Source organism: Anastrepha ludens, chromosome 3 (genome assembly GCF_028408465.1).
Source record: "Anastrepha ludens isolate Willacy chromosome 3, idAnaLude1.1, whole genome shotgun sequence".
Taxonomy (NCBI): domain Eukaryota; kingdom Metazoa; phylum Arthropoda; class Insecta; order Diptera; family Tephritidae; genus Anastrepha; species Anastrepha ludens.
The window spans coordinates 102,386,810-102,414,282 of record NC_071499.1 but is presented as its reverse complement, the minus strand read 5'-3'; the positions used below and the strand labels follow the sequence as shown (position 1 = coordinate 102,414,282).

Here is a 27,473-nt window from a genome sequence, read left to right as displayed (position 1 = left end):
ATTGCTTACTCTTCAGGAGAAACAATTTTGTGTCCATATATATTTCCGGCAGATTTTTAGAATAAGCTGACTTCATTCTTGTTCTGGGCTCCACTTAAGTTTCCCCCTTATTTTTCACTTTAACACGTTCCCGCCGGCATGTACCACTAGTGGTACATTGAGGCCTGTCTCATTGGACGGCTTGTACCATGGGTGGCATGGCTGGTAACGGTTTTCTGAGCAAAAAGGAGAGAAATAGTTTACATCTAACGCAGGCATAGTCGGCAGCTCTCACTGAGCGATATGCAATTACGGTTACAACAGCGCCGTCCGATGAAACAATCTTGGAGTTACAGAGCAGCCAGATGCCGAGAACAAAAAAATCCGGTCGCCGGCGGGAACGTGTTAACCCTTTTATGTTTGACTCACTGTTCCAATTAAGAGCAAGTGTTGCTACTAGCCCACCTCGTGGTAAAAAGAATTGAGGTGTGGCCAATAACAGAACGTTATCCAGCTCTCAGCAAATTTGACAGAATCAGCTGACAGGCTGACGTAACTGGGGTTACAAACCGGTTACGAAAACACTAAGATTGAGTAGTGACATATGAAAAAAAACCAACACAATGCCACTTCATTGCCGTCTGAATAACGACTGATTGGACGAGTGTGTGAATACATGTGAAATGATCGGGCAGAATTCGGCTGCCGAATCCCCCGAGTCGTGGTAGCCAAAGTTCCCCTCACAACTTTCCTTTCCCCATAATTATTGGTCGAGCCTTGAAAATCTATCACCTTTGAGACTACCTTAAATTAAACGTTGTTCTCTTTCCCTTAACTTATTGTTTCTGCCCAGGCATTTTATTTTGCACTTCCAGGCCAAGAAAGGCAGACGTTTGCTGAGTGTCGAGGCCTAAAATTGGGCAGCTACAGAAAAAATGCTATCTTTGGTACTGGAGAAAGAGCATTGGGTTTAACTTCCGTCAGGTCGTGTGAGTAGTATTTTTTTTTTTAATTATACCTTCAACCGTAAAATGGATGTCAATACTCGATTTTTTATGCCAAGATACATATGGATTTGTTCCTGTTTCCCACCAGCCCCAACCACTTTGCTTCTAAATACGACTTAGAGCAAACCGCACTGGTCGTTGATGCCGTAAGCTTACGCTAGATTAAAGCATGAGCCATAAAAGTATGCCAAGAGAGAACTGTTCCACTTAAGTGCGTGTATGTATGTAAATGTATAAAAGATGTGAATTGTGACGGATTTTATATCATCTACTTATTAAGTAATCAAACTCGCTTAATAAGTCCCCACATAATCGTACCTCTATGAAACGTCAATTAAAATGGAAACGAGTTCCACGATTAATTGCCACGATAATTTAAGCAGAAGAAATAGCGATAGCAAAATATCTCTCATAGCACATAAAAACCAGCGCCCCACACTGCTGCAGCTTCGTGTAATTTTAATTACAATTAAAATGCATTTATTGTATCCGTCAGATACGCCAGCAATGCAAGCATTTACAATATTTGTTTTTCGTATTTATTGCCTGTATCGCTTTTCGTCGTCAACGTCATTGCCAATGATATCGACTTGACGTTCCAACGCCGGCACAATTCTTTCATCAACTGCCGCCGATCGCAGGCCATCCAACCATGGCCAACGCCGTCTTTATACTCGTACGTATTGTGATCGGTTGCGTCTCTCATTTGCAGGTTTTCCCTCCTATCTGATCAGCTTTTGTTTTTACTTCATTTATTCCATCTTCACTTATTCACACATTTGCTCGCACTCGTATGTTGGTATGTACATATATCCGTAAGCAAGTTTTTTTTCGTTCGCAGCGCATCCTCAACTGCGCATTTTGTTGCATTTATGATGGGCGAATGCTTTCCAGAAAGCTGTTGGTGTGGCAAAGAGAAGCAGTGCCGCAAAAGCCTTCAAGTAGCGTTGCAGATAAGCGCCGATAAGATGTTGCATGCTTATCATGCACTGCGGTCCACTCAATTGCCTTAGCAGCCAGACAGCAGTCCTCTATACTCCACTTGACGTGCGATGCGCAAGAAAAACTTACAATGGGATTGGGTCACATTTGGCAGAAATTAGCAAACGCCGACAGGAAGTCACTTTATTGAATGGTTAAACCACAAGTTGCACGAACCTCTTAATATTAAATTTTTAGATCCATAAAAGCAAAGGTTACTTAAAGTTCCCATACTTTCAGGGTAATAGTTTGTGGTGTATGTCCCAAAACATTGCAGATGTACATTTGTATGAGTATATGTATGTAAATGATTTTGACTATTTTTATTTATTTATTCTTTCATCAATTGAAGTAGAACTCAAATAGATTACTAGTACTAAAATATACTTAAATATAATATTGTATATGGTTAACAATACGGTGAGATACATTAGTCACAATTCAAAACGCGTATCTCCAGATTAAGGTTGGACTTGAAAGTCTGTCGTGAGTTAGAGAATATACATACATATCTATATTTTTACAAAACTAGTTAGACTGCCGCATACAACGCGTATGTGTTTCATTTCAACTTAAATTGGTCTTATGCAGCACAGCTTCAGAATGATGTTACCAAATTATTTTTTTGGTGCCGTAGCTTTAGCCTCTGTCTTAAATATTCCTTCAAAAAGTTTGGAGGTATTTGAGAATCTCTAAGCTCTCAAATAGCCTATAATTTGTGAAGTCATCCAGTCCATCAACATCCGTTTAAGTAGATTATTGGGCTGCAGCTGAAAATAAGTCTACGGCTACCTGTCTATTGCATTGCCTTTCAAGCTGGGTTAGCAGCTGTGAACGAGGCACAGACTACAAGTACACAATACAGATGGACCACGTAGCCCACCTATGAGGTAACTAGTCAGGTGTAGCCTTAAAGGAATGAAAACAGAATTAGGCCTCTTAACAACCTATACCGGCCGTCCAGTAGTACAGAAGTTGGAATCATCATCGCTGTGCCTAGTTGCAATGCACGGTAAGCATAAGGGGTTTTTTCAAGTTACTTCTGTCACAGCTGCAGAAACGTGGATAAAGTGGAGAGTGTTGAACATTTTCTCTGCCACTGTTGTCTGAACTCTTACTTCTTTGGATCTCTGGCAGACCTGAAATTTGAAATCATTCATAATATTTCCTCATTTATCAGAGAGATAAAGTAGTTCCGCCGCATCGGGAATTAGAGGAGGAGACTTTAGTCAAATAAATTAAAGTGGGTCTTCAAGCCTAAGTGGACCCCTCTGTATCCTTATGGAGAGTGACAATCACCAAAACCTAATGTAATATAAACATAAAATTTAGAGTACAAAAATAAAATTCATAATGTAGCCAAATTATTGCAACTACGCATTTTTATAAAGTTTGACTTAAAAGAAACTATTTTAGAATCATAATCAAATAACCCAAATGCTTGTAAAGAAAAATAAATAACCAACTTTGGTTGAAAAAAACGAAAGCGGTAGCACTGGTCTCATCACTTAAATGAAGGTAACTTCGGCAGCACAACAAAAACATTTCCATGCATTTTGTCTCTGCAAATTGGGGGTTTGAATGTCAAAATTTTCATCAGAATGTAAACAAACCATCAAAGCAGACCACTTTGACAGTGAAACCACGAAAAGCGCGCAAAAAAACAACTCAGCAGCTCCAGTAGCTTTACGTACAATTCCCGCAAAACGCAAAGACCTTAAAGTAAATCATTATTTCCGCTGATTCTACGAATTCCTTATTACCAACGTGGCGAAAATTTTATAGTATTTCTCTCATTACCGACAAATCCCGCCTTAGGATAATTAAAAATTGTATTGCAATATTTTTACAGAATCAGTCTAATCTATAATAGTTAAACTTGAAATATATGTATGTACCTTACCTTTAAAATTGTACTATTGTATAGTATTATATATATATATATATAATTGGCGCGTACACCATTTTTTTTTGGGTGTTTGGTCGAGCTCCTCCTCCTATTTGTGGTGTGCGTCTTGATGTTGTTCCACAAATGGAGGGACCTACAGTTTCAAGCCGACTCCGAACGGCAAATATTTTTATGAGGAGCTTTTTCATTTCAGAAATACACTCGGAGGTTTGCCATTGCCTGCCGAGGAGCGACCGCTAATAGAAAAATGTTTTTATTAATTTTGGTTTCACCGAGATTCGAACCAACGTGCTCTGTGTGAATTCCGAATGGTAATCACGCACCAACCCATTCGGCTACGACGGCCGTCAATTGTATAGTATTACCAGTGCCAAATAATGTATAAGAACAAAAAATGCAATTTCGCCCATTTCTCTAACGAAAATCGGATAGGAACGGGCAACTTGTTTCTGAGCATTGTTTTTGTGTTTAAAAGCAAAGAACGTATAAAAACAAGAAGTTGCAAATCCGGTCTATTCCTCTAAAAAAATCGATTAAAAACCTTTGACACACAAAAACCCAATCGGAGCTGATTATAACGATTTTAGACCCCAATAGTTTTTGTATGAAGAAACTTTCTAACCAAGTTTTTTATTGGACCTAACCGGGAACTAGACCTTATTTGTTAAAAGTTCTATGCCAGTACAGATACACATACATACCTATGTAGTTTAACCTTAACTGTGGTGAATTTTTAAATGAAATTTTAGTCTTCTGGGGTTGTCTTAGACAAGCAACCTGGCTAACCTAACCTATTCTTCTGGGTTATAGGCTTTTATTGCTGAACGCTAAATATATATTTGGCTCTTAATGCTGCTCTAACTGTTCATTTGCCCTTACAATTTGAAAATTTTTCTCCCAAATGCGACTAAATGCTAAATATTGTTTGCATTAAGAACCTAAAGGCTGAAAGCAAATCTGTAGTCTTCGAAAAATTCGTATATTCGAACAACATTTTGAGCGCTTTTGTAAGAATCCACTGTTTCCAAAACTGTTGCACGAATTTTGTTAACTTTGCAGAAAAGAGAGTTACAGACAATTATAACTTTACCATAAATAAGATAAACTTTACTCAGAGAATGTTTATGGGATGTTAATTGTTTGCTCACATTTCCGACCGTTTGCGACGTACAGCATCTCTCAAATGCTTGAAAATGGATAAATAATATTCTAATATTCTTTATTGACTGTCTGGCTCGATGGAAGGTACTCTTGGTGCACTACGCCTTGGCTATCGAAGAAAACTGTCAACATCACCTTCCCGGTACTTTTTGATCATAGGGTATACATATCCCATCTTTTCACTGACGGACAAGAAGACGGTGGCAGTTGTTGTTTTTTTATATGCATACATTTTGCGTTCGATGAAGGTTTGTGTACATTTATATACCTACTTATATAGGGTTATTCAATAGGTGCGCTTCAACTTTTTTCCGATAGGGAGGGCGAACGACGCAATATTTTTTATTTTTCGCTTGTCATTTGTAAACTTCATTAGTATACATTTCATCATGGAACGCTACACACTTGAGCAACGATTGCAAATCGTGCAAATTTTTTATGAAAATAATCGTTCTGTTGCTGCTACTTTAAAAGCATTACGGCCATTTTACGGTCCATTTAACAAGCCGTCCCGTTTTGGGGTTATGTGAAGTCATTGGTCTACAGTAACAAGCCGGCGACGATTTGTGAGCTCAGAGCCAATATTGAACGCGAAATTGCTGGAATTTCGGCCGATTTATGCAAAAGAGTGGTCGAAAATTGGGTTCAACGATTGGACTTCGTAAAACGTGCACGCGGTGGTCATGCAAAAGAAATCGAATTTCATACTTAAATGTATATGTTCAAACTCGATAATGAAAAAAAAAATTAGTTAAAAAAGTCAAACCGATTGTGTTTTATTCAAAAAAGCTCAAAAGTTGAAGCGCTCTTACTGAAAACCCCTATACATATGGGTAGTCGAAAAAGTCTTTTCGTATTTCTAATCAAACTTCAACACATTTTTTTTATATTTATAATGAACTTTATTAAACCAAGTACCATTTTGGTCGACCACCTTTTGCCATTTTTCTTCTAGAGACATTATTCCATCAGTGTAAAACTTTTGTGGTTTCTCGGCGAAAAACTGCGGCAAGTAATTTTCACAGACTTCTCTTGAAGCCAACTTTACTCCATTAAGGGAGTTCTGCATTGACCGATACAAATGGTAGTCCGATGGTGCAAGGTCAGGGCTATATGGTGGATGCATCAAAACTTCCCAGCCAAGCTCTCCCGGCATACACTCCGCAAAACCTCTTTACTAGTAATCACTTGCTGACGAATTCTTTTTTCCAATAAATCCCACAGATGTTGATGGTTTTAAGCTGTTTTGGGGCGTTGTACAAGAGCCAAAGCTTAACGATCTCGGCTGTGTGCTTCGGGTCGTTATCTTTTTGAAACCAAAACGTTCTTGATAAGCCGAGATTTTATTTAAATTTCGTTTTAGTATGTTCAAGTATCCCCATTTATCCATCGTCGAATCAATAAATTCTAACTGACCCACCCCATTTACCGCCATGCAGCCCAAACCATAATCCCGCCACCTCCGTGCTTAACCGTGCCAACAAGATTTTGATTTTCAAGAGCAGTTTCAGGTTTTCGCCAAACAATTCGGCGGCCTTTTATTCTGAATATACAAAATTTACTTTCGTCTGAAAATATTACTTTTTTCCAAAACTCGGGAGGCTTATTTATGTACTCATTAGCAAACTGAATGCGTTTACGTCTGTTCACAAGAGAAATGAAAGGCTTTCTTCGGGCGACTCTATCATGGTATCCAGCTTGACGTAGAACTTTTCTGGCAGTTTCAGCGCAAATACTTTTTTTAAATGTTTGATTTATGTTTTCAACTAATTTTCAGGATGTAATCCGGGGGTTAACCTTTGCCAAGTTGATTATAGAACGCTCTTCCCGGATCGATAATTTTTTCGGACGCTCTGACCTGGGCTTAGATGTAAAAATTCCAGTTTGTCGAAAATTTGTTACAACTCGCTGAATAGAGGAATACGTCCTCCCAATAGATTTTCCAATATTTCGGAAACTTTTTCCGTCTTTCCACATTTTTATAATTATAATATTTTCCTCTCAGATACGCTTATTTCTTTTCCCTTTCATTCCATGTTCTGTAATTATCTCCAGTTATAAATAAAATGTTCAACTCAGCTTTGTTAACATTCAGTCGAAGTAATGCGCAATCAAAAATTAATATAAACAAGGAAAAATATCTTAAAATTAACGGTATCATTAAAATAAACAGACTGAACGCAGACTTTTTGGTGCCACATTTACATGCTGCTGAAATTATTTTCCCGTTATCTAAAAAGTAAAGTGAGGAATCTTGTTTTTTTGCCCTTAAAAGTTGAGAATGTAGTGAATAAACCAATTGTAAAGATTTCAATTTAATCATAATATTCTATTTTGTTTTTAATAAATTTAAGAAGGCTATTCGGGTGAACGCAGATTTTGTGGGGCATGTGTATGTAATATGCAGCCGCATAAATAAACTATAAATTGACATTGAATATAAAATAAGTGTTGGTTTTTTCTAAACCATTATTTTATTTGTGAATATGCATATGTATGTATGTATTACATTTGATAATGTTATATATGTAAATACATAGTTTGTACATTCATTTATGCATGTAATGAAAAAACGCTATGAAGTTCTTTCAGAACTTTATTAAAATTTATCCGCGTCGCGCGCACGCATATGTATGTATGTACATACATAAACATCACAAAACCTTGGTTCACAACGTAGCCGCAGAAGCAAACGCACCGCGCCTCTATCCCTTTCCAAATGCATGACTTGACATCAATTCTCGGCGCCAAAGGTTTTTTTTTTCAAAGTTTTTTTTCCTTTATCCCTTTTTTAATGTAATCGTAAAAAAATTTGTAATACCTAAATTTTATGTATCCGCTTATCATTTCAAAAGTAACAAAATAGTAAAAAAATAAGCAGTCGGAGAAATAAACGCACCGCGTATTTTTCCTCGCCATATGTTAGACTCGATATTAATTCCCGGCTTCAATTTTTTTTGAATTTGTTTTGGTTTTGATGTAATCGAAAAACAATTTTCTAATAAATTTACGTATTCGCTTATTATTTCAAAAACTAATTCGAGGTGAGAAATGTGTTGTGTGTTGAGGTGAAAGATGTGTGGTGTTTTCAATTTTTGTGTGGGCAAAACTCAGTGTGGTGTCTATAAAGTCGATGTTCTAAAATCTCTTACTAGAAATCTTTCAAATATCAATTGTAATAAAAAAAGTTAACAGTAACATCTGCTCCTTCTCATTCCATTAACATTCTCTGATTGAATACAACCTGAAAACCTACCACTTACACTAAGAATTGTGCTCATAGATTGCCGACAGATTTCACGAAGAGATGGCGCTGCTGTATGACACAGAGCTGCACAGCTGTGACTCTATTATCTGAAAATTTGCTTTCGATTTTGGAGAATTAAGAGTTTGTATTTTCATACTTGTATACCTCTTCTTAACTATAATAAGTAATCGTTTTGTCGCACATACAAATCCCAATCAGTACGCCTATATTGGTTAATTTTTTAAGATTCTGTAATTACTGCCTTCGCAATGCATTCGTGCGTAAGGACTGACATGCCAAATAATTTTTGACAATTGACGATATGTGACTGTCATATTTTATGAAACATTGGAACAATACAAATTGGGAAATTTTGCTCTAATTAAACAAAAAAGTTTATATGCTCTGATTTTCGTTTTTGGGAGGTTCTTGTTAAATTAGGAAAAAATACTGTGGTATGTAATTGAAAATTACTTATAGGTCGTGCTATGGCTGACGGTTGGAAGTGCATTTTACTAAACGTGTTATAGACGAAAACTGGGACAAAGAACAATTCTTGTTTGGTTGTATTATACGAATACCAATAAGCGAATGCATGTCACAAAAGAAAGCGCTTGAAAAATTTAGCAATATGATAGTTAATCGGAAAATGGAGTAGTTATGCTCTAAACTGTGGAGTCGAGCAATTTGCTGTTCTCTCTAATATACAATTTATATTTCATAGTATATGTATGTGATGTGCTGCTTCTACTTTTTGTTGGTTTAAATGTTTTCTGCAGACGTGTGATCTTAACCTCAATTCGCTGTTTGATCCAAAAAAAAAAAAAAAAAAACTGATATCCTGATTAATAGGAGTTATAAAATATAAAAATACTAATGAAATTATATAAATTAAAGTGACTTCGTTAGCAAATAAATACTATTTGTATTTTGTTTCTTTGCAGAAGGATTTCAGCAACTGCAGGAAATTCTGTATTAACCTCATTCTCGAAACTACTTCGGATAATATCTGTGTTATTGTAACCAAGGTCAGCGACTTACTTAGTTATGGTGAAGAAGAAACGTCAATCAGATGTGCATGAGGATGGCTCCTCCACAGACTCCTCTGTGGGTCCATTGCATAGTCCTACATCGGGCGTTGGTGTTTGCCAACATGTAAAGAAGGCTGTTGACCCCACTAAATTGCGCAAGGTACTAAAAGCTAGTGGCTTGGCCACGGATTGTATGCAATGCTCTAAGCAAGGCGGTACTTCACCTGCTGCAGAGGTTAAGGAGTCTTCCATAGATGAATCCATTTCCGGTTTCGAGTATGATAATACACTCTGGTTATGTTTGAAATGTGGTTCTCAACTATGTGGTCGGTCCAGGAACCAACATGCTTTGCAACATTACAAAGTAAGCATATATAATCATCTCAATTGCATCATTCTGGAATTATTATTCTAATCTTTCTTAGACACCTCATTCCGACTCACATGCCCTCACAATGAATACACGTTCGTTTGAGATATGGTGTTATGATTGCGATAACGAGGTTAAACCTAATTCGCGGAAAAATCTTTTGGAATGTGTTGAACTAGTGAAAAAGGTCGCGCAAAAGCCCATTCCTATCGCCTCACCAACTACAAATACACCTCTTACCAATATAGAGGGGAAAATAATTGCCACGTGGGAATCTTTGCGCCCACTAGTTGAGCTTCAACCCGGAGGGACACCGAACAAACCAATACCGCTACCGCCACCGCCGCCGCCGCCCATACCTGGCATGGCAAAGCGTGTAACTGCTCCCTCAATTGTATCTGTTCCGGCCGCAACGGCGCCCATTCCATCCTTGATGAGTTTAAATACATCAAATACAGTTGACCCGCAATTTATCGAGACATTGCCGCGCGTGCGTGGTTTGACTAATCTTGGCAACACATGTTTCTTCAATGCAGTAATGCAATGTCTGGCCCAAACACCATATTTGTTAGATGTACTGAAGGAGCTGGCTGAGCCAGGCGAAGAGTATGTGAAAAAAATTCCGAAAAGCACTCTTAAAATAAATTTCTATTTTTTAGATTCATTTTGCCAGGAGGTACTTTTAAGTTCAAAGACGACGAAGATGTGCACCTACCAATGATCAAAGGGACGTTGTCATCGTGGGGAGGTCTAACAGCTGCTCTTGCTCAAGCGTTGGAGGAGTTGCAATTAGGAGGTGATTAAAATTATGAAATAATATAATTAGCGTTGTTATTGTTTCTTATTTAAAAAAAAAAATAATTATATATCTGGCAAGCGGAGGTCGAACAGTTGCGTTTTTGATAGATTTTATGTCCTAACAGAATTTAATATCGAAAACTCCCTTACCATAGATTAGATTAATGGGATAGTACTGCCCTGAAAGCAGTATCTATTCATTGTAAATATAACTAATAAAAACTTGCTTTCATTTAGGTGGTGTTTTTACCCCTAGCAAATTATTCGATAAACTCTGTACAAAATGTCCACAATTTCGAGGTGGTGATCAACACGACTCCCATGAACTGCTGCGACATTTGCTGGAGAGTGTTAGGTAAGTTAAACAAATATAATTAAAAAATTTGTCGTAATCGTTCATCATTTCAGGTCTGAAGATTTAAAACGCTATCAGCGAGTAATACTAACCAACCTTGGCTACAAGGATCAGGACATTAACAGCGTTTCGGAAGAGATGCGTCAAAAATGTAAAATATATGGAAATCAGGCTGCGGATCGCATACTCCGCCCAGAGCAAGTGTTTCGGGGGTTTCTTGTATCGACTCTGACTTGTCAAGAGTGTTTCAATGTGTCTTCACGCCATGAATACTTTTTGGACATGTCGCTACCAGTTAGCGTGGAAAAGCCACAGCCACCTATTAGACGCAAAGCCAGCCCTGATAATTCGCCCAATGCATGCTCGTTTTTCTTAAATGCTCCGCCTGCAGGTCCCTCTAAGGCGCAAATAAAAAAAGAAAAGGAGAAAGAACGCAAAGCAAAACGCGCAGCCAAACATCATGAAAATAAACTTAAGCAAAAAGCTTCATTTGAGAATATGATAGGCGCCTCCGGAGAGATTGTGGATACGGCTCCTGAAATCGGATGTGCTAAACGCGAAGATGCCGTTGGATTTTCCTCCTCATCATCTTCATCTGAGCACTCAGACGCTGATGTGGAAGACAACCTCGTAGATGACAATGCGGCCACAAAAACATCGCGAACTTCTACTGCAACATCTTATGATACAAATGGAAACAATCAATTGCCTAACTCCGGCAAACCAGAGAAGCGCGATGATTCACCAGAAAATATGGACAAAGATTCACTCGATGAAGATGAAAATGGTACCGAAGTAAAATATGTGCCATGCTTATTAAACTTAATTTATTTATTTCTCAGATTCAGGTATCGCCAATAGCCCAGCGAATGCTGGCAGCAACTTTTTACCCTGCTCTGAGACGAATGGTTGTCACGCCGGCTCCGCAACCACAAATAATAGTCTAATGTCAGTTGGGATAAGTGAGAAAGGTGCCACGATTGTTCGTCAGCTAACATTAACGGAGCCAGACGCAGCAGAGAGTGGCGCCGTTGGATTGGTTAATGGTGAATTAAAAGACGAAGCAGCCTTAACTGCCCAACTGGAACAACTTCAACTTAACGAACAAAAGGCGGCACGTATGAAGGCTAAGCGCGTGCGAACGCAAAGCCACTCCGATTGGAGTACGACAATAGCACCGCGTTATCAATGCGAAGATGGAGAATGTTCAGTACAATCCTGCCTTAATAACTTCACCGGCGTTGAGTTAATGACGGGTAACAACAAAGTGGGATGTGAGAATTGTACCAAACGCATCAACGGCACCGATCCAAAGGCAAAGACCGTGAACACAAATGCAACAAAACAATTTCTGATATCTAGTCCGCCAGCGGTATTAATCCTACATTTAAAACGTTTCCAACTTGGCCCACGATGCATTTTTCGCAAATTAACACGGGCCGTTAGCTTCCCAATGGTACTCGACATCGCCCCATTCTGTGGGTCCAAAGTAAAAAATTTGCCAAATATAGATCGCAAGCAAAAGAAACTTTTGTATGCTCTTTACGGCATTGTAGAGCACTCTGGCGGCATGTATGGTGGCCATTATACAGCATACGTAAAAGTGCGTCCTAAGTTATCGCGAGATGACAGACGATGGAATTTCTTGCCACAGGGCAGCAAAGCCGAGCTTGACCAGGACGACGAGCAGCGTAAAAAACTAGAAGAGCTGCTAGCAAAAGAAAAGGCGCGGGAATTGCGCATGAAGGCAGCCAATGACAGCGACGACTTTTCCAACAGTAGCGACAGCTTATCTACAAGTTCCTCCGATCCAGATGAGGCTGAGTCGGCTGCAGCTGACACCAGCCGTGCATACGGTAGGGAAGAAGAGGCGCGCGATGTTCAGGTGCCAATTGGCAAATGGTATTACGTGTCCGACTCCCGAGTACAAGAGGTAAATGAGGAAGCTGTGCTAAGAGCTCAAGCTTATTTGTTGTTCTACGAACGTATTTATTAGATGTTAAACTGAAACGAAACATGAAAAATAGACAAACAACGATGTTGATGATCACTTTATATGATAATTATGAAATCATCATATGTACGTATGCTCGTTTTATGATATACAGAGAATTTGGAAATCTCGATTTAAGCGATAAAACTGTAATGTCTTTTCTGATATACCAATTTTGAAATTATACAAATAGTTAGGATAGAAAGTAGAAAGGCTATGGCGCGCCCAAAACAAACACGGCATGCCAAACAGAATGCAAGACAATGGTATCACAGAGAAGCATAACTAAAACGCATGTCGGCGTAGGTTGTTGTTATTGCCACACGCTGACAACACTCAACACAAAGCATTTGGTTTTCTTAGCGCCGACACACACATACAACACACACGATTTAAATTTGTACTCAAGTATTTGTGCAATGATTTAAGAACCTCTCGGAGAGTCATTCAACCGTTACTTCGTGCTAAATAGAGGGAATGCTAAAGAGAGATAGAGTCAATTGGTGGTATGCATAATCTATTGTATTTGTATAAACTAAGGGCAAACTTATTTAATTTGAAGTTCCCTACATGATTCTGATTCTGATTCTGAAGTTCCCTGCTAAGTTTTTACATTAGTAAATTTTTTTTAGATTTTACGTCACTTAAAATTGAGATTTTAAATATTATACAATAATACATATTTTGAAATTAAACGGGTATTTCGGGGTATACATATTTATGCATTTGTTATATTTTTTGCTATCACCGCCACTTTGTTGTAAATCTCTTAATATTTATGTAAAACATACCATTGCTGATAATGCATTTTTTTGTAAATTCACATAATGCGCATACATACTTAGACAATGTGGTGAAGGTATTCCCGCTCTGTGACTTAAAACTTTCGTAAACTTAAATTGCACAGTTGTATGTATTTCATTCGGAGTTAGCGCAGAGGCAGCTTGTAAAAGTATATGACGAGCAGATGGGATGAAGGGTGTTCGTTAAACACAATAATATCTAACAATTTTAATTGTAATTTAATATGTATGAGCTTAATTATTTCTCATCATTACTATTATTGCTTACGAACTTATTTAAAATAGCCACTAAATCAAGTGTGGACAAATACTTATAAACTATGCGTAAATAATAAATCGGTCTTGAAAATAAATTATTATGAAATTTTATGAAGTTGTCTCCCTATGATTTTTATAAATTTTATAGTAATATGAAGGTAAGGAATTATTGTATTTAATTTTCAAGATTTAAAATGTGTTGAAATTAAAGCTAATTCGTTTTTATTTCGAACAAAATTTAATGAAACTTCACGAATTTTCTACACAACATATTAGGTTAAGCATTCTATAAAATATATACATACATATATATAATTGGCGCGTACACCCTCTTTTGGGTGTTTGGCCGAGTTCCTCATAAAAATATCTGCCGTTCGGAGTCGGCTTGAAACTGTAGGTCCCTCCATTTGTGGAACAACATCAAGACGCACACCACAAATAGGAGGGACCTACAGTTTCAAGCCGACTCCGAACGGCAGATATTTTTATGAGGAGCTTTTTCATGGCAGAAATACACTCGGAGGTTTGCCATTGCCTGCCGAGGGGCGACCGCTATTAGAAAAATGTTTTTCTTAATTTTGGTGTTTCATCGAGATTCGAACCGACGTTCTCTCTGTGAATTCCGAATGGTAATCACGCACCAACGCATTCGGCTACAGCGGCCGCATTCTATAAAAGCATTCAATAAAATTTACATTATGTGCGATAACTCCTCGATCCGGGCCAAGAAAAGATGGCATGCCCGAATCAAATGCTCCTTAACACGTTAAGTACCAAGCGTGATTCCATTGAGTTTCCTCCCGGCACAAATTTTATTGTAGCGCGCTAGAACGATAGCGAAGAGATATGCGGGAATACCAACAATGGATGGCTGTCGAAGATCGAAAATCGAATGTCAATTTAGTATTATGAGCGGCTCATGCCTGTCGAAATTTTCGTTGTATACCGAATTTAGAGTCGAATGCAATTTTGCTTTCGTTTGTGTAGCGTATTGTGGGAAAACTTATTAAAATGTAAGTTGTTTGCGATTATTTATGGTTTTATAGTAACCAAATAATAAATATATGCTAATTTTATTAATTTTATGCAGGTCGAAAGTCGTGAGTACCAAACAGCAATTAGAAAGGCTAGTTGCATTAATGGAAGAGAATCCACAATTCGCAAAAGGAATTTGCACAAAAGTTCAAGCAGCAAAAAAATGGGAGGAGTTTACAACGGAGCTGAATTGATTGGAACCACCAGTTAGAACGGCAGCAAAATGGATTAAGGTTAATAAACGCTTTTTTTGTGATGTTTGTAGAAATACATTTTTATTTTCCCTTGGCAGGTATGGGCTGAGGAATGACGAATATTTGCATAAAGAAAATTTATAACAAAAATAAAAAAGAAACTATGGCGTAAAGGTGTTTATTTAATACTTTTTAGTTTTTTTCATAATATTCTAAGAATTTCATTTCTTATGTTTTCTGCTTTTCCGTTATTTGACTCCACTTCAATATCTCCAGCATCATCGTTGAGGGTCTCATCGGATAACTTTTCATCCGGAAGGTGAGCACTGTAAAGCAGACAACTGTTGTGCAAAGCTGCACACACATTAATCATTTGTGTTGCTTTTTTGGAGAATAGTGGAGAGCTCTTGCCTGCAACAAACATCTAAATCGGTTTTTCAAGACTCCAATTGTTCTCTCAATGATACTTCTCGCTTTAGCAAGTTGTTTGTTGTATGCCCTTTGTGGAGACCCTCCCTCAGAGTTTCTGAGCGCCGTCATTAAATATGGTTTTAGAGCGTATCCAGCATCACCTGAGACAGACAAACATTTTTAAAAACGGAATTTCAATTGGAGTTTATTACATACCGAGGAGCCAAGTATTGCGACGACCATTGAGATGTTGCTCCTCTAAATGTGCTTTCAATGGCGACATGTTGAAAGCTATAGAATCATGAGTAGCTCCTGGATTTTTCGGATTTATATAAGTTATTTTCATTGTATGATCACAAACCTAAAATTTACATTATTCGCTTTGAGATGAATCGTCGAACCACAACTCCGTTGTACTCATTTTCACAAAAAATACGTTTTTTAGCTTTTTAAAATGTTGTTAGCAAAGAATTTCAACACAATCGGTTGTTCTTTTATTTTGATTTGCTGTATCAGCTGAGAAAAAATTATCTATTGTAAATGCGTCGAGCGATCGAAATTCACAATAGTCCTATTCTTCAACGAATGAGCACCATAATACCAAATGAAAATTCGTTCGATCAGCACTTTCGACTACAGTCGAAGATCGAATGTTGCTCATAATAAGGGCCAAAGTAATATATTATTGTTTGTGGAAGTTTTTAAAACAATTTTCCACACAAAGGGCTGGCTTCTCTGGACAGGCTGGACAGAAGTAACGCGTTTCTCGGCGTTTTTTTTTCTTGGGTACATACACGACATGGCTTTGTCGGACGCTGTTTTTTTTCCGTTGGTGGTAAACACTCTAAATAATGGAGCTCTTTAGATCTATTTTTTTAAAAACTGGTTGAAAATCTCCAATCAACGCCAAAACGAATTCTTCTCTGAACTTTATCAGTTTTATTTTAGATGAAGTTACTTTTTGGTCAATTATGTGAGCATTTTGTATATACATATATCTCTATAATATGAAGTGAAACCTTTTTGTGCCATTTAATAGTTTTCTTAGAGATGAGTAGTACGAAATCATTTGATCTGATCGGTCAATGCCAGACATTCCATTATTGTAATCTCGAATTATATTCGGTTTCATAGAAATTCTTCCATTGCGATTGGGCCCCTGGACCATTTCAATAGCGTGCATGTTTGAAATGGAAAGGACTTCTCGTTTGTCTTTCCATTTGCATACAGTAACAGGACCATTTGTCTGCCAAAACACTCCCCTCTTTTTAGTTTACGATTTACCACATCTTTGGGGTTTCCTTTTCTGTTACTTCGTAGGGTTCCATACACTTAAGTTTTTCGTGTATATAACGGTTTTGTAAGACTAACCGAATTATCAAAATTATCCATGTAAAGCGCGTTGCCTTTATCGAGTCCTCAAGTAAATGTAAAACAACGTCAGCAGTGTGACCTACATTATGGGTAGTTTCCTCAGATTTTCCGCTGTAAATTTTTATTTTTATTACAAGATCGTCGGACTCACATAGTTCGTATAGATTGACACCATATTTGTGTTTTTTATTTTTTATGTATTGGCGGAAAAGCAATCTTCCCCGCCATAGCATCATGGCTTCGTCAATACAAATATTTTTACTTGGTGCATAGTTTTCACGCATAACATCGTTGAAATGATTTAGGTTTGGTCTCACCTTGTGTAATCTGTCGGTAGATGGTTGTGAGTTATCAACCAAATGAAAATAACGAAGTATCAACTGGAATCGATTGCGGCTCATATGTGTGCGCCAAAAGTTTATATTATACAGTTAGTTTGTATTCCAGTAATGTTCTATTGTTGGAAAAGTACAAAGTCCCATTTGCAATAAAAGTGCAATAAAAACTTTCATCTCTGTAGCATTTACGTCTTGCCAATTTGATATCCTTTTAGATTTTTTATAGCATTTTGATTCCCATTTTCCAATGTTGCAATTTCTTGCGCAGCATATAAATTAGTTTGTTCTACCAGTAATGCAAGAAACTCATCCGAAAAAAATAAATCCACCAGCGTTTGTACTGTAAAATTTGATGTATCTAATTTCACACCAACATTTTCTTCGAAAAGAAATAATTCATAATTCTCATTTGACGTTGTTGCTTGAAAATCATCGTCATTATTATCAGATTCGGAGACGTCTTCAGGTTCAGAGATGACTTCATCTTCACTATCACTTGTATTCTCAGAAGGCTTATAAATGTCGTTACTACCATCGCTGAAATCTTCTTCTGAATCACTTAGATTTGCGTAGTACTCAATTGCACTTTGATTCAGTGACCTTTTCTTATCCATATTGGGTTCTTGATAATTAGAACAGTAATTTTAGAGAATGTTTATAAATCTAAAAAGAAAAAAAAATAGTTTAAAAATTATGATAATTATAATAAATAATAATAACTATAAAACAAAATACTATAGAAAGCAAAAATGATGTTTTTTAGGAAAAAAGGACCTACCTACTACGAGATAATTCGTAGCGAGTTCTTTCCCAGACGCCAACTACGAGATACCTCGTAGGTCCTTTTTCTCCTTTAAAAAACATCATTTTTGATTTTTGATGATACCAATGATCTAGAAATAGAGTTTTTAGTGATATAATGTGAAAAAATCAAAATGCCATTTTTGGCCAGTTTTCTGAAAATGGCCTTGGCAGTCAATGTGTTAAATAGAAGTGTCAAAGTTACCCGCTTATATCACAAAAGGGGTGAAAATATACTTAGGAACCCTATTTTATCCACTATACTCCCTAGACATTTATCCTTCCGACTGTCGTTTGTTTTAGTTCATGGCACATATGCCGGATGAGCAGTATTTTCACTCTTATTTGTGAAAACATGGATCAATACATGTATTGCCTCGAAAGGTTAGGAGGTCTTCTGAATTGTTGTGAGATTGTGCTGCCCAAGAGATGGGAAAAACAGTTGCAAATGACGGGCTGCACTTCGAAACGGGAATATATATGTATATATATACTGGGCTGCCCATATTCGACGGACCCATGTGTTTTTTTTTAAATCAAAGAAAAACACAATTTTTTTGATGTTGACGATAATAATCATTTTATTTGGTTCAAGTAGATTTGTTGACATCACTTTTTGAATATGATATCTCTCAAATGGCCGCCTTGAGTCTGTACGGCGTATTGTGCCCGTTTTGCAGCATTCTCCATAGTTTTAGCTGACATTTCGGCTGGAATAGCGGCTATTTCCTCACGGCTGTTGTTTTTGAGCTCTTCTATGGTCTGTGGCTTATTAATATAAACCTTTGAAGAAGTCAGGTGGCGTTAAATCGGGCGAACGCGGTGGCCAGTCAAAATCGCCATTTTTCGACATCAAATGACGAGGAAACAATTTCTTCAAAAAATCGATTGTGGTGCGAGCTGTGTGTGGTGGAGCGCCGTCTTGTTGAAACCAGAACTGCCTCATACGCTTTCGACGAATAATTGGCATCACAAAAGAGGTTATCATATCGCGATAACGCTCCTGATTGACGGTAACAGCTTGACCATCTTCATTTTCGAAGAAAAACGGCCCACACTAACGCCGCACCAAACAGTGACTTTTTCGTCGTAAAGAGGTACCTCTGGAATTTCGTGAGGATTTTCAGTGGCGTAAATACGGCAATTTTGCTTGTTTACCGTCCCATTCAATAAGAAATGAGCCTCATCGGACATGATGATTTTGTTGTTCTTCTTCTTCTTTTGACTTCTTTTGTAGAATGTAAATTTCAACAATTTGGGAGCGCTCGCGTGGCGTGTACTGTTCCATGGTAAAAATCTGCTTAGACTGACGCTTCCAACGCGGTATGTCATTAAGCGATCTGACGTCTCTGTCAAAAGATACAGGGTGGCCAGATGGGTCCGTCGAATATGGGCAACCCTGTAATTGGCGCCTACATCCTTTTTGGGTGTTTGACCGAGCTCCTCTTTCAATTTATGGTATGCGTCTCGGAGGTATGACATTGCTTGCCGAGAGGCGACTGCTATTAGAAACAACTTTTACAATCAGTTGGTGTTTCGTGCCCGGGAATTCGAACCTGTGCATTTCCGAATGATAGTCTTACACCTGGGTAGGTGGGTGGGCCGAGTGAGTCTTGAGTAAATGCTGTAAAAAAGGTGGATCAAGGTGGTACATCTAATAAAGTCTGATGTAAAATTATTGAACCATTACATATTGATAAGTTTTGACTATTTATTTATTTTTATTTTCAAATATTTTTTATAGAACTATAGTCCATTCTATAACAAAAAAAGTATTAATTTAAGTTCCAGACTTTGTACAAATTTAACACAAGATTTTTAATTTAAATTTAAATGAGATTTACAACAAATTTTCACCAAAATTAAACATTTTTTTAACAGAATTTATGAAAAAATTTGGTTACGCAGTTTCATAGCCAATGGAATGCGAATGGACTTGCTCGCCACGTTCTGGAACTTAAATCATTCTTAATAAACAAATCAATCGATATAATGATGATCTCTGAAACTCATGCCACTGACAAAACTTTTGTTAACATACCGAACTATAATATACATTACACAAATGAACCCGACAACAAAGCGCACGGTAGGACAGCAATTATTCTCAAAAGAAATATTAAATACAATGAACTGGAGGTATACAGAGAAAAAAACATCCAAGCCACCACAATAGCCATAGAAGACACACAAGGGCAAATAGCAATATCTGCAGTCTGCTGTCCCCCCAAATATAACAACACAAAAGAACAATACCTGCATTATTTAAAATCGCTAGGGAATCGATACTTAGCCGGAGGAGACTAAAATGCTAAAAATATACTTTGGGGGTCAAGGTTAACAAATAAAAAAGGGAGGCAATTAATTGAAGCCATTAGAAAAAATAATAGTCGGTTTATTAGCACAGGTGAGCCAACCTACTGGCCAACAGATACGAAAAAACAACCGGACTTAATTGACTTTTGCATAATTAAAAATATGCCATATGAAAATCTGACAATAAAATCATGTTTAGAGCTATCTTCAGACCATTTACCATTAATTATGACCTTACTTGGACCTATTGAAATAAAACAATCTCTGGGCCTATATAATTCTAGCACGAATTGGACTAATGCTTGCCAAATATTAGAGCAAAAACTCAAAATAAATATATCACTGAAAACTCAAAATGAAATTGACTCCGCTATTGTATATTTCAATGATAGCGTAATACAAGCAGTTGCTTCCTCTACACCCACACCGAAAATGACAAATAAAGAAAATATCCCAACTTACATTAAAGAGAAAATCGGCGAAAAAAGAAAACTCCGCAAAACATGGCAAACGACCAGACGTCCAGCAGATAAAACTAAACTTAATAAAGCGACAAATGAGCTAAAAGCATTACTTACAAAACACAAGGAGAGTAAACTTCGAAATTATATGGCAAACCTGGGAACAGCAGCATCTACAAATTACTACTTATGGAAAGCAACAAAGCACATTAATGGCGCTGTAATACATAAACCTCCCATCAAAACAGAAGCCGGCACATGGGCAAAAACAAGCAAAGAAAAAGCCGACACCCTAGCCAGACACTTCTTAGACACATTTACAAGCGAAATGGATAATCAAAACATTAACATTAAATCTGATAACATAATAAACGTTCTGCAAATTAAAACAAGAAAGACCACCATAAGCGAAATTAAAAATCAAATAAGACAGCTAAGCGGTAAAAAAGCTCCAGGATATGATTTAATAAATGGAAAAATTTTAAAAGAGTTACCTGAAATAGCATTGCAATTCATAAGAAATATATTCAATTGCATGTTAGAGACTAAATACTTCTCACGACTATGGAAAATTGCTCAAATTACCGCCATACCCAAACCAGGAAAAGATGCCACCAAAACTGCCTCATATCGACCCATCAGCCTATTGCCAATTCTTTCAAAAGTGTTTGAAAAAATATTGTTCGACCGACTAGAACCAATTTTGACAGCAAAAAAAGTAATACCAAGCCATCAATTCGGATTTAGACGGCAACACTCAACAGTCCAACAAATCCACAGGGTTACTAACAAAATACTTAACGATATGAATGACAAAAAATATTGTGTAGCTGTATACCTAGACATTGCAAAAGCCTTTGATAAAGTTTGGCATAAAGGACTTTTGCATAAGCTCAAACGAATCGTTCCATAAAACTACTTTGAACTTTTGAAGAGCTACATAACTGATCGAAAATTTTATATAAGATATGAAGACGAATATTCCGATATTCTACCAATGACAGCTGGAGTACCGCAAGGCAGTGTATTAGGTCCTCTCTTATATCTAATATACACCGCAGATGTACCAACTCCGACAACAGATAATAAATACAATGATAGCAACGTTCGCGGATGATACTGTATTAATGGCATCAAACAATGACGAAAAACTGGCGACCTTTACATTTCAAAAATTAATAAACAATATTGTAAATTGGTTTGACGAATGGGGTATAGAAGTTAATAAAGACAAAACTATGCAAGTTATATATACAAACAAAAAGACATCTAACCTTAAAAAACAACAAAATAAAAATCTGCCCAGCAGCAAAATATCTTGGAATAACTATTGACGAAAAACTAACATGGAAGCAGCATATCATTAACAAAACAAATGAAATTAAGAATAAGTACCGGCAATTAAATGGGCTAATCAGACGAGCATCAAAACTATCACTTTATAGTAAGGTGACTATATACAAAACAATTATTATCCTATCTGGAAATACGGAATAGAAATATGGGGAACGGCTAAAAACACAAATATTCAGCTCATACAGCGAACACAATCCAAAATATTACGAAATATAACAAATGCTGGTTGGTTTATTTCCAATGAAGCCATACATCGTGACTTAAACGTAAATACTATCCAAGAAACAATCACAAAATGTAGCACTAAGCATATACAGCGACTATCAGTCCACCAAAACGAAGAAATGCGTAAAATAGCACCGGCAGAAAATATCAAACGAAGATTAAAGCGACTCACACCGACTGATCTAACTATAAGATTTACAGTGTAATCACAAAAAACAACAATCTGTTATTACAGATTCTTCTTACATTGGTAAAAGAATATAATATACCCTAATTGTACAAAAATTACGTATTGTTAATATATAACAGACTGTAATAAATAAAGGGGAGATATTGTATAAAAAAAAAAAAAAAGTTTCATAGCCTAAGGGTGCGACCAGAGTGAGCGCTGAAAGCCGAGCCGAGATTGTCAGTGCGATAAAACTGATTACCTACAAGTCAATACAAATAAGCTTGTGTATAACACAGTGAACGCCGACAAGAGCAGAGAGCAAAGCCGATGAGTGCGAGAAAACAGTTTCATAGCGTTTTGCGCGCTTTTTTTGCTTTTTTGGATGTTTTCCAAACTCTTTTGTGTTAATAATTGCATTAATCACACTAGGAGAAGCAAAATACTCGTCATCAGATGAATCCATTACCGTGTACAGCAATTTTATAAACACAAATGAACAACAAAATTAAATGACATAAGAGCAAAACACATGGAATAAACAGAATTTCAGCGCTGATTCTCGCATTCACTGTGTTATATACAAATTTTCTTCTCGCATGAAAATAAGCGTCAATAAGCTCGGCTCGGCTCCGCTCGGCATCAGCGCTCACTCTCCTCGCACCTTAATGAATTTTAGTCCAATAAATAGTTTTGATAATTTTTTAGGGGAAAAAATTATTGTAATTTATCGCTTCAACTGACGAGTCATGGCTTGAGCCTGAAATTAAATTGAGAATCTTTGTATGATAGTTTAAAAACTAGTCCATTTAACAAAGGGTGTTCGCGCAACAGTGTTACTAGAGTAATTAAGAGCGAACCATTCGGAATAGTATACAACCATTTGTTTGCAAGAAGTGTTTGGATAAATAAACAAAGCTTGCCGTTAGGTAGATTCTATTGAGAGAATGACTACAAAGAGGTGTTATGCTACTTCGAAGCACAATATAATATCTAAACTCGTTCAGGACTCTGTGAGCAAGAAAAATTGTCTTGCTGGGCTGGGTGCCAAGAAGGCGATACATCAAAATTCCATGGACTAGAACCCTTCTGTCTACTACCAAAGGCCACTTAAAAGAGTGTGACTGGAAAAACACGTAATTCAAAGAATTCAAAGAAAACTATATTATTTATCCTTCCTTCTAGAGGGAAGCCAAGTAGGCTCTTAAATCTGTATAAAGAAGCTTACGAATTTTCTCTAGTTGTTATACGGGACATTGTAGTCTTCGTCATCAATTCAGTAAACAGCACACCATACAGTGACTTTGAGCGGGTGTGATGGCTCTTCGAGGGTTACCCGCGGATTTTCAGTGGCCCAGAAGTGTAAATTTTGCTTATTTACGTACCCGCTAAGATGGAAATGGGCCTCATCACTCATGATTATTTTTGATGAAAAATCCACTTCCTCTTGGTGGTGATTAAGGATGGCTTGAGCGTATGTTAGACGCGATTGGCGGTCGGCAGCTAACAGCTGATGCACCGTCTGGACTTTGTACGGAAACATCTTCAAATCTTGTACCAAAATTCGCTGTAAAGACCGTCGACTGATACCCATTTGCGTGGCACGTCGTCTGGTCGATGTCGACGGCGCTTCCATGACATCCTCGGCTACAGCAGCAATATTCTCTGCAGAACGGCTACTCCGGGGTCTGTCACGCCTGGCAGCATCTCGTGTTGTGCCAGCCTCTTCGAGGCGAGCGGCTAAACGTCGCAGTGTTTCAATAGTAGGCGTTGGACGGCGAGGAAATCTGCGACGAAATTCACGTTGTGCCAAAGTCACCGACTGATTATTGGTCAAATAAATAGTCAGCAATATTCCCCGTTCTGGAGCAATGTAGCGTAACATTGTTTATTAACGTGTATTTCGCATGTGTTTACTACACAAATGTCAAAACAGAACTGACATTAGAGGCCAATCGCAAAATTTATAGCATTTTCTGATTGGAAGACTACTTTAGCGCCACCTCTTATTATTAGTAGAAACAAGCGTCTGTCGTTTTTGCGAGCTGGACGAAAAAGCATCTCCTTTGCAAAATTGCATCTCTCGCAAGAGAGCACATTAGATCACATCAAAGTTAATCTAGTCAGAGTTCAAGTGACTCTATAGTCCTGATTACACCACTTAGTTAGCTTCTTCTAGTTCTAGCCCAATAAAGATTTCGTCGTGAACAATTATTTTCTTCGGGAAAAAAGCCGTTAATGCAATCAGAAACAATGCTTTTTAGGTTTTTGCAGAGGAAGGGGGAAAATTGTTTAACAAATCGTTTAAGTGCAACCAAGACTGTTTAGATTTAAGGATAATATGTATGAAAGAGCACGCCATTAAAATTGATGCCATGGCTCGGCTGGTAGTGCCATAAGCAGTCGATCCAATTTTATAGCTCCGTTCATCATTGTTGCGGCGCTATTCCGGCAGTGAGGAATAAGGACCTCATGTATCCCCGAAAAAAAACTCAAGGAGTAAAAAATTTTCAACTACGTTTTTGCAATTGTTTCTACATGAAGTCGCTCGTGTAAGTAATGGCGGTCATTTTGAACCCAGAATTATTAAAATCGGTTCACTTTTGACTAAGTTATGGGCATTTAAAAAAATTTTTTTCTTATATAATTAAAAAAAATCGAGTTTGAGCCGAAAAACCAAATTGCCGATAACTCTTGAGAAAAAAAATTTTTTCGGGCGAACAAAAAAATACGAGTCTCATTATTTTGACCAGAGAGCAACATATTTAAGTTACATCGAAATCGAAGAACATGACCCGAATAGCCCGGTTGAATTGAAATGGAAAGCATCAGAACATATATTCTCGTTTTCAAACGCATTTAACTCCAATGCAAATAACTCCAATGTACTTCGTCGGATCTAATCGAGCCATAATCAACCTACCAGCCGAAAGCCTCCGATGCTAGCGCTGCACTACCTTCAGTTCGTATAATAATTTTATTGTTATGTAAACCTTTATAAAATAAAATAAAAAAAAACTCCAATGTATGCATCTGGTTTCATTGTTGCCGTTATTCATTCCCTTGCTTTCAGCACTCATTTATTATTTGCTTGAATTCATTTTTCTCTTGCCTTACAAGTGCAAGGTAATTTGACATCGAATTTCAATTTTGAAGTCGTAACTGATTTTGGTTCAAACTTGGTGAAGTTTTTCATTTTGTGCGCAAAACTAAGGCACTTCAATTCCTGTGAACAAACAGAGCTACATTTAATTTAAAATGCTAGGTTTGATGAATCTAATAACTTACGTTGAATGATTTTGTTGGTTTAAATGCATTGGGAATATACTGCTGGAACAACTGACAGACGTATTTATCTGGCTCCTCAAGACCGAGCTATAGGAATTCCAATAAAAATTTTATTAAAAAAAAAAAATAAATACTCCGCTTCACATTGCACGAAATTACCTTCGGTATTGGATACGGTGTTGGTTTCTCCACCTGATTGCGGAAATCATCCATGACCATCGAGGCCTTACACACATCATTCTCCCACATACCCTTCTGTATCTGGCCAGTATGCATGTGATAGAATGTACCTTCGCCATTTTTGAATCCCCTCGCGTAATGCCCTTCATAGCGATTACCGTTTTCTGCCAATAAAATTACAAAAGCGTACATAGCGCAAATTTAGTTCATTATGAAATTTCCGACCCGAGAATTCCCAACTGACCATAGAAGTGTACGCCCACGCCATGCTTTACATCTGCTTCCCATTCGCCCATGTAAATTGAACCATCTTTATACCACATAACACCCAATCCGTGTCGTCTGTTCTTTTGCCACCATCCATAGTAGACACCGTCATGGAAAAACTGTTTTCCCTCACCCCATTTCATATCGTTTTGCCATTCACCAATATATATTCTCTCGGCAGTGCCATTTGGCAAACGGTTGCGCATCGTTCCATACCCTTGGCGCTTACCATTCCGCCACTCCCCATCGTAGATAAGGTGCTTTTGTGTCTCCTTCACTCCATATCGATGATGTTGACTTCGAAGCCAGTAGCCCTTGTAGGTGCCACTACCCGGGAAAAAGAATGCCGCACGCGCACCCGTACTCTGGGCCTTAATATGATTTTTACGCTCGCAGGTCAACACACAGCGGACACGAAATTTATCCCGTGTGCTACACTGTGTCATTGTTGTAAAATTGAAGAGTGAATTGAGTTAAATGCAATAATATAAAAGTTCAATTCTACTCTCTTAATTTAATGTTGCTTAATTTGACGAGAAATTTATTTTGAAGTTTGTAAGGGGAGCTCATCTACTTAGTTTTTGAATTTGTCGCCAGCTACAAATGAGAGCTCAACAGTGGTAAATTGTAATTGTGCATTGAGGTATAAAAACATTGTATATGCATCGGTTGTATGTGTAACGGTATAACGGAATCTGGAAAAAGTGATAGAAATAGTATGAAAACAAAATTTAAATGAATGTCAAAATGTCTATCACACATTTGTAATTGTAAACAAACAAACAAAACAAGAAAACAAAAATCGGTTTGACATTCAAATCTTCAAAACTCAAAACAAAAACAGACAAATAAATCAGCTGCTCTAGAATGATTCAATAATAAGAGGTTTACTCAGTAAGCAGCTTTCTTGTTACCTCTTGGCAAATGGGCTCCCTTGTCAAGACATTGCGTTGTTAGCTCTAGAAATTTTGGGTAAAAGTGGAGGAAAAGTAAATTTTGTAGAAACACATTTCCTTTTCAAAATGGTACGCTTAGGAGCAACAACTCGCTGAAGAGTTTGTATCGGTATGTCTAGGACCAGTATAACATGGAATTCATCGTGAAATTGAAATATTAAATAAAATTTATTTTTAATCCGTGCGCTGTTTGATTCCATTTACGAAAAA

The 27,473-nt window shown here is 37.4% G+C and overlaps 3 protein-coding genes across 3 annotated transcripts; 1 reads left to right on the top strand and 2 right to left on the bottom strand.

Annotated features, from left to right (window-relative positions):
* Positions 1 to 8,609: 8,609 nt before the first annotated feature.
* LOC128858625 (ubiquitin carboxyl-terminal hydrolase 45) lies at positions 8,610 to 14,003 on the top strand. The gene is made up of 7 exons (XM_054095043.1): positions 8,610 to 8,739; positions 9,229 to 9,679; positions 9,741 to 10,291; positions 10,345 to 10,481; positions 10,721 to 10,838; positions 10,892 to 11,625; positions 11,681 to 14,003. The coding sequence occupies exons 2-7, from the start codon at positions 9,332 to 9,334 to the stop codon at positions 12,832 to 12,834; spliced, it is 3,042 nt and encodes a 1,013-aa protein (XP_053951018.1). The 5' UTR covers positions 8,610 to 8,739; positions 9,229 to 9,331; the 3' UTR covers positions 12,835 to 14,003.
* A 1,369-nt stretch (positions 14,004 to 15,372) lies between these two features.
* Positions 15,373 to 15,890, bottom strand: LOC128856769 (putative nuclease HARBI1). Its single transcript, XM_054092085.1, has 2 exons — positions 15,749 to 15,890; positions 15,373 to 15,693 (listed from the first exon to the last, which is right to left on the bottom strand). The coding sequence occupies exons 1-2, from the start codon at positions 15,876 to 15,878 to the stop codon at positions 15,491 to 15,493; spliced, it is 333 nt and encodes a 110-aa protein (XP_053948060.1). The 5' UTR covers positions 15,879 to 15,890; the 3' UTR covers positions 15,373 to 15,490.
* Positions 15,891 to 25,502: 9,612 nt separating this feature from the next.
* LOC128856657 (MORN repeat-containing protein 3-like) lies at positions 25,503 to 26,878 on the bottom strand. Its single transcript, XM_054091970.1, has 4 exons — positions 26,285 to 26,878; positions 26,020 to 26,204; positions 25,861 to 25,947; positions 25,503 to 25,798 (listed from the first exon to the last, which is right to left on the bottom strand). The coding sequence occupies exons 1-4, from the start codon at positions 26,751 to 26,753 to the stop codon at positions 25,670 to 25,672; spliced, it is 870 nt and encodes a 289-aa protein (XP_053947945.1). The 5' UTR covers positions 26,754 to 26,878; the 3' UTR covers positions 25,503 to 25,669.
* Positions 26,879 to 27,473: the final 595 nt, after the last annotated feature.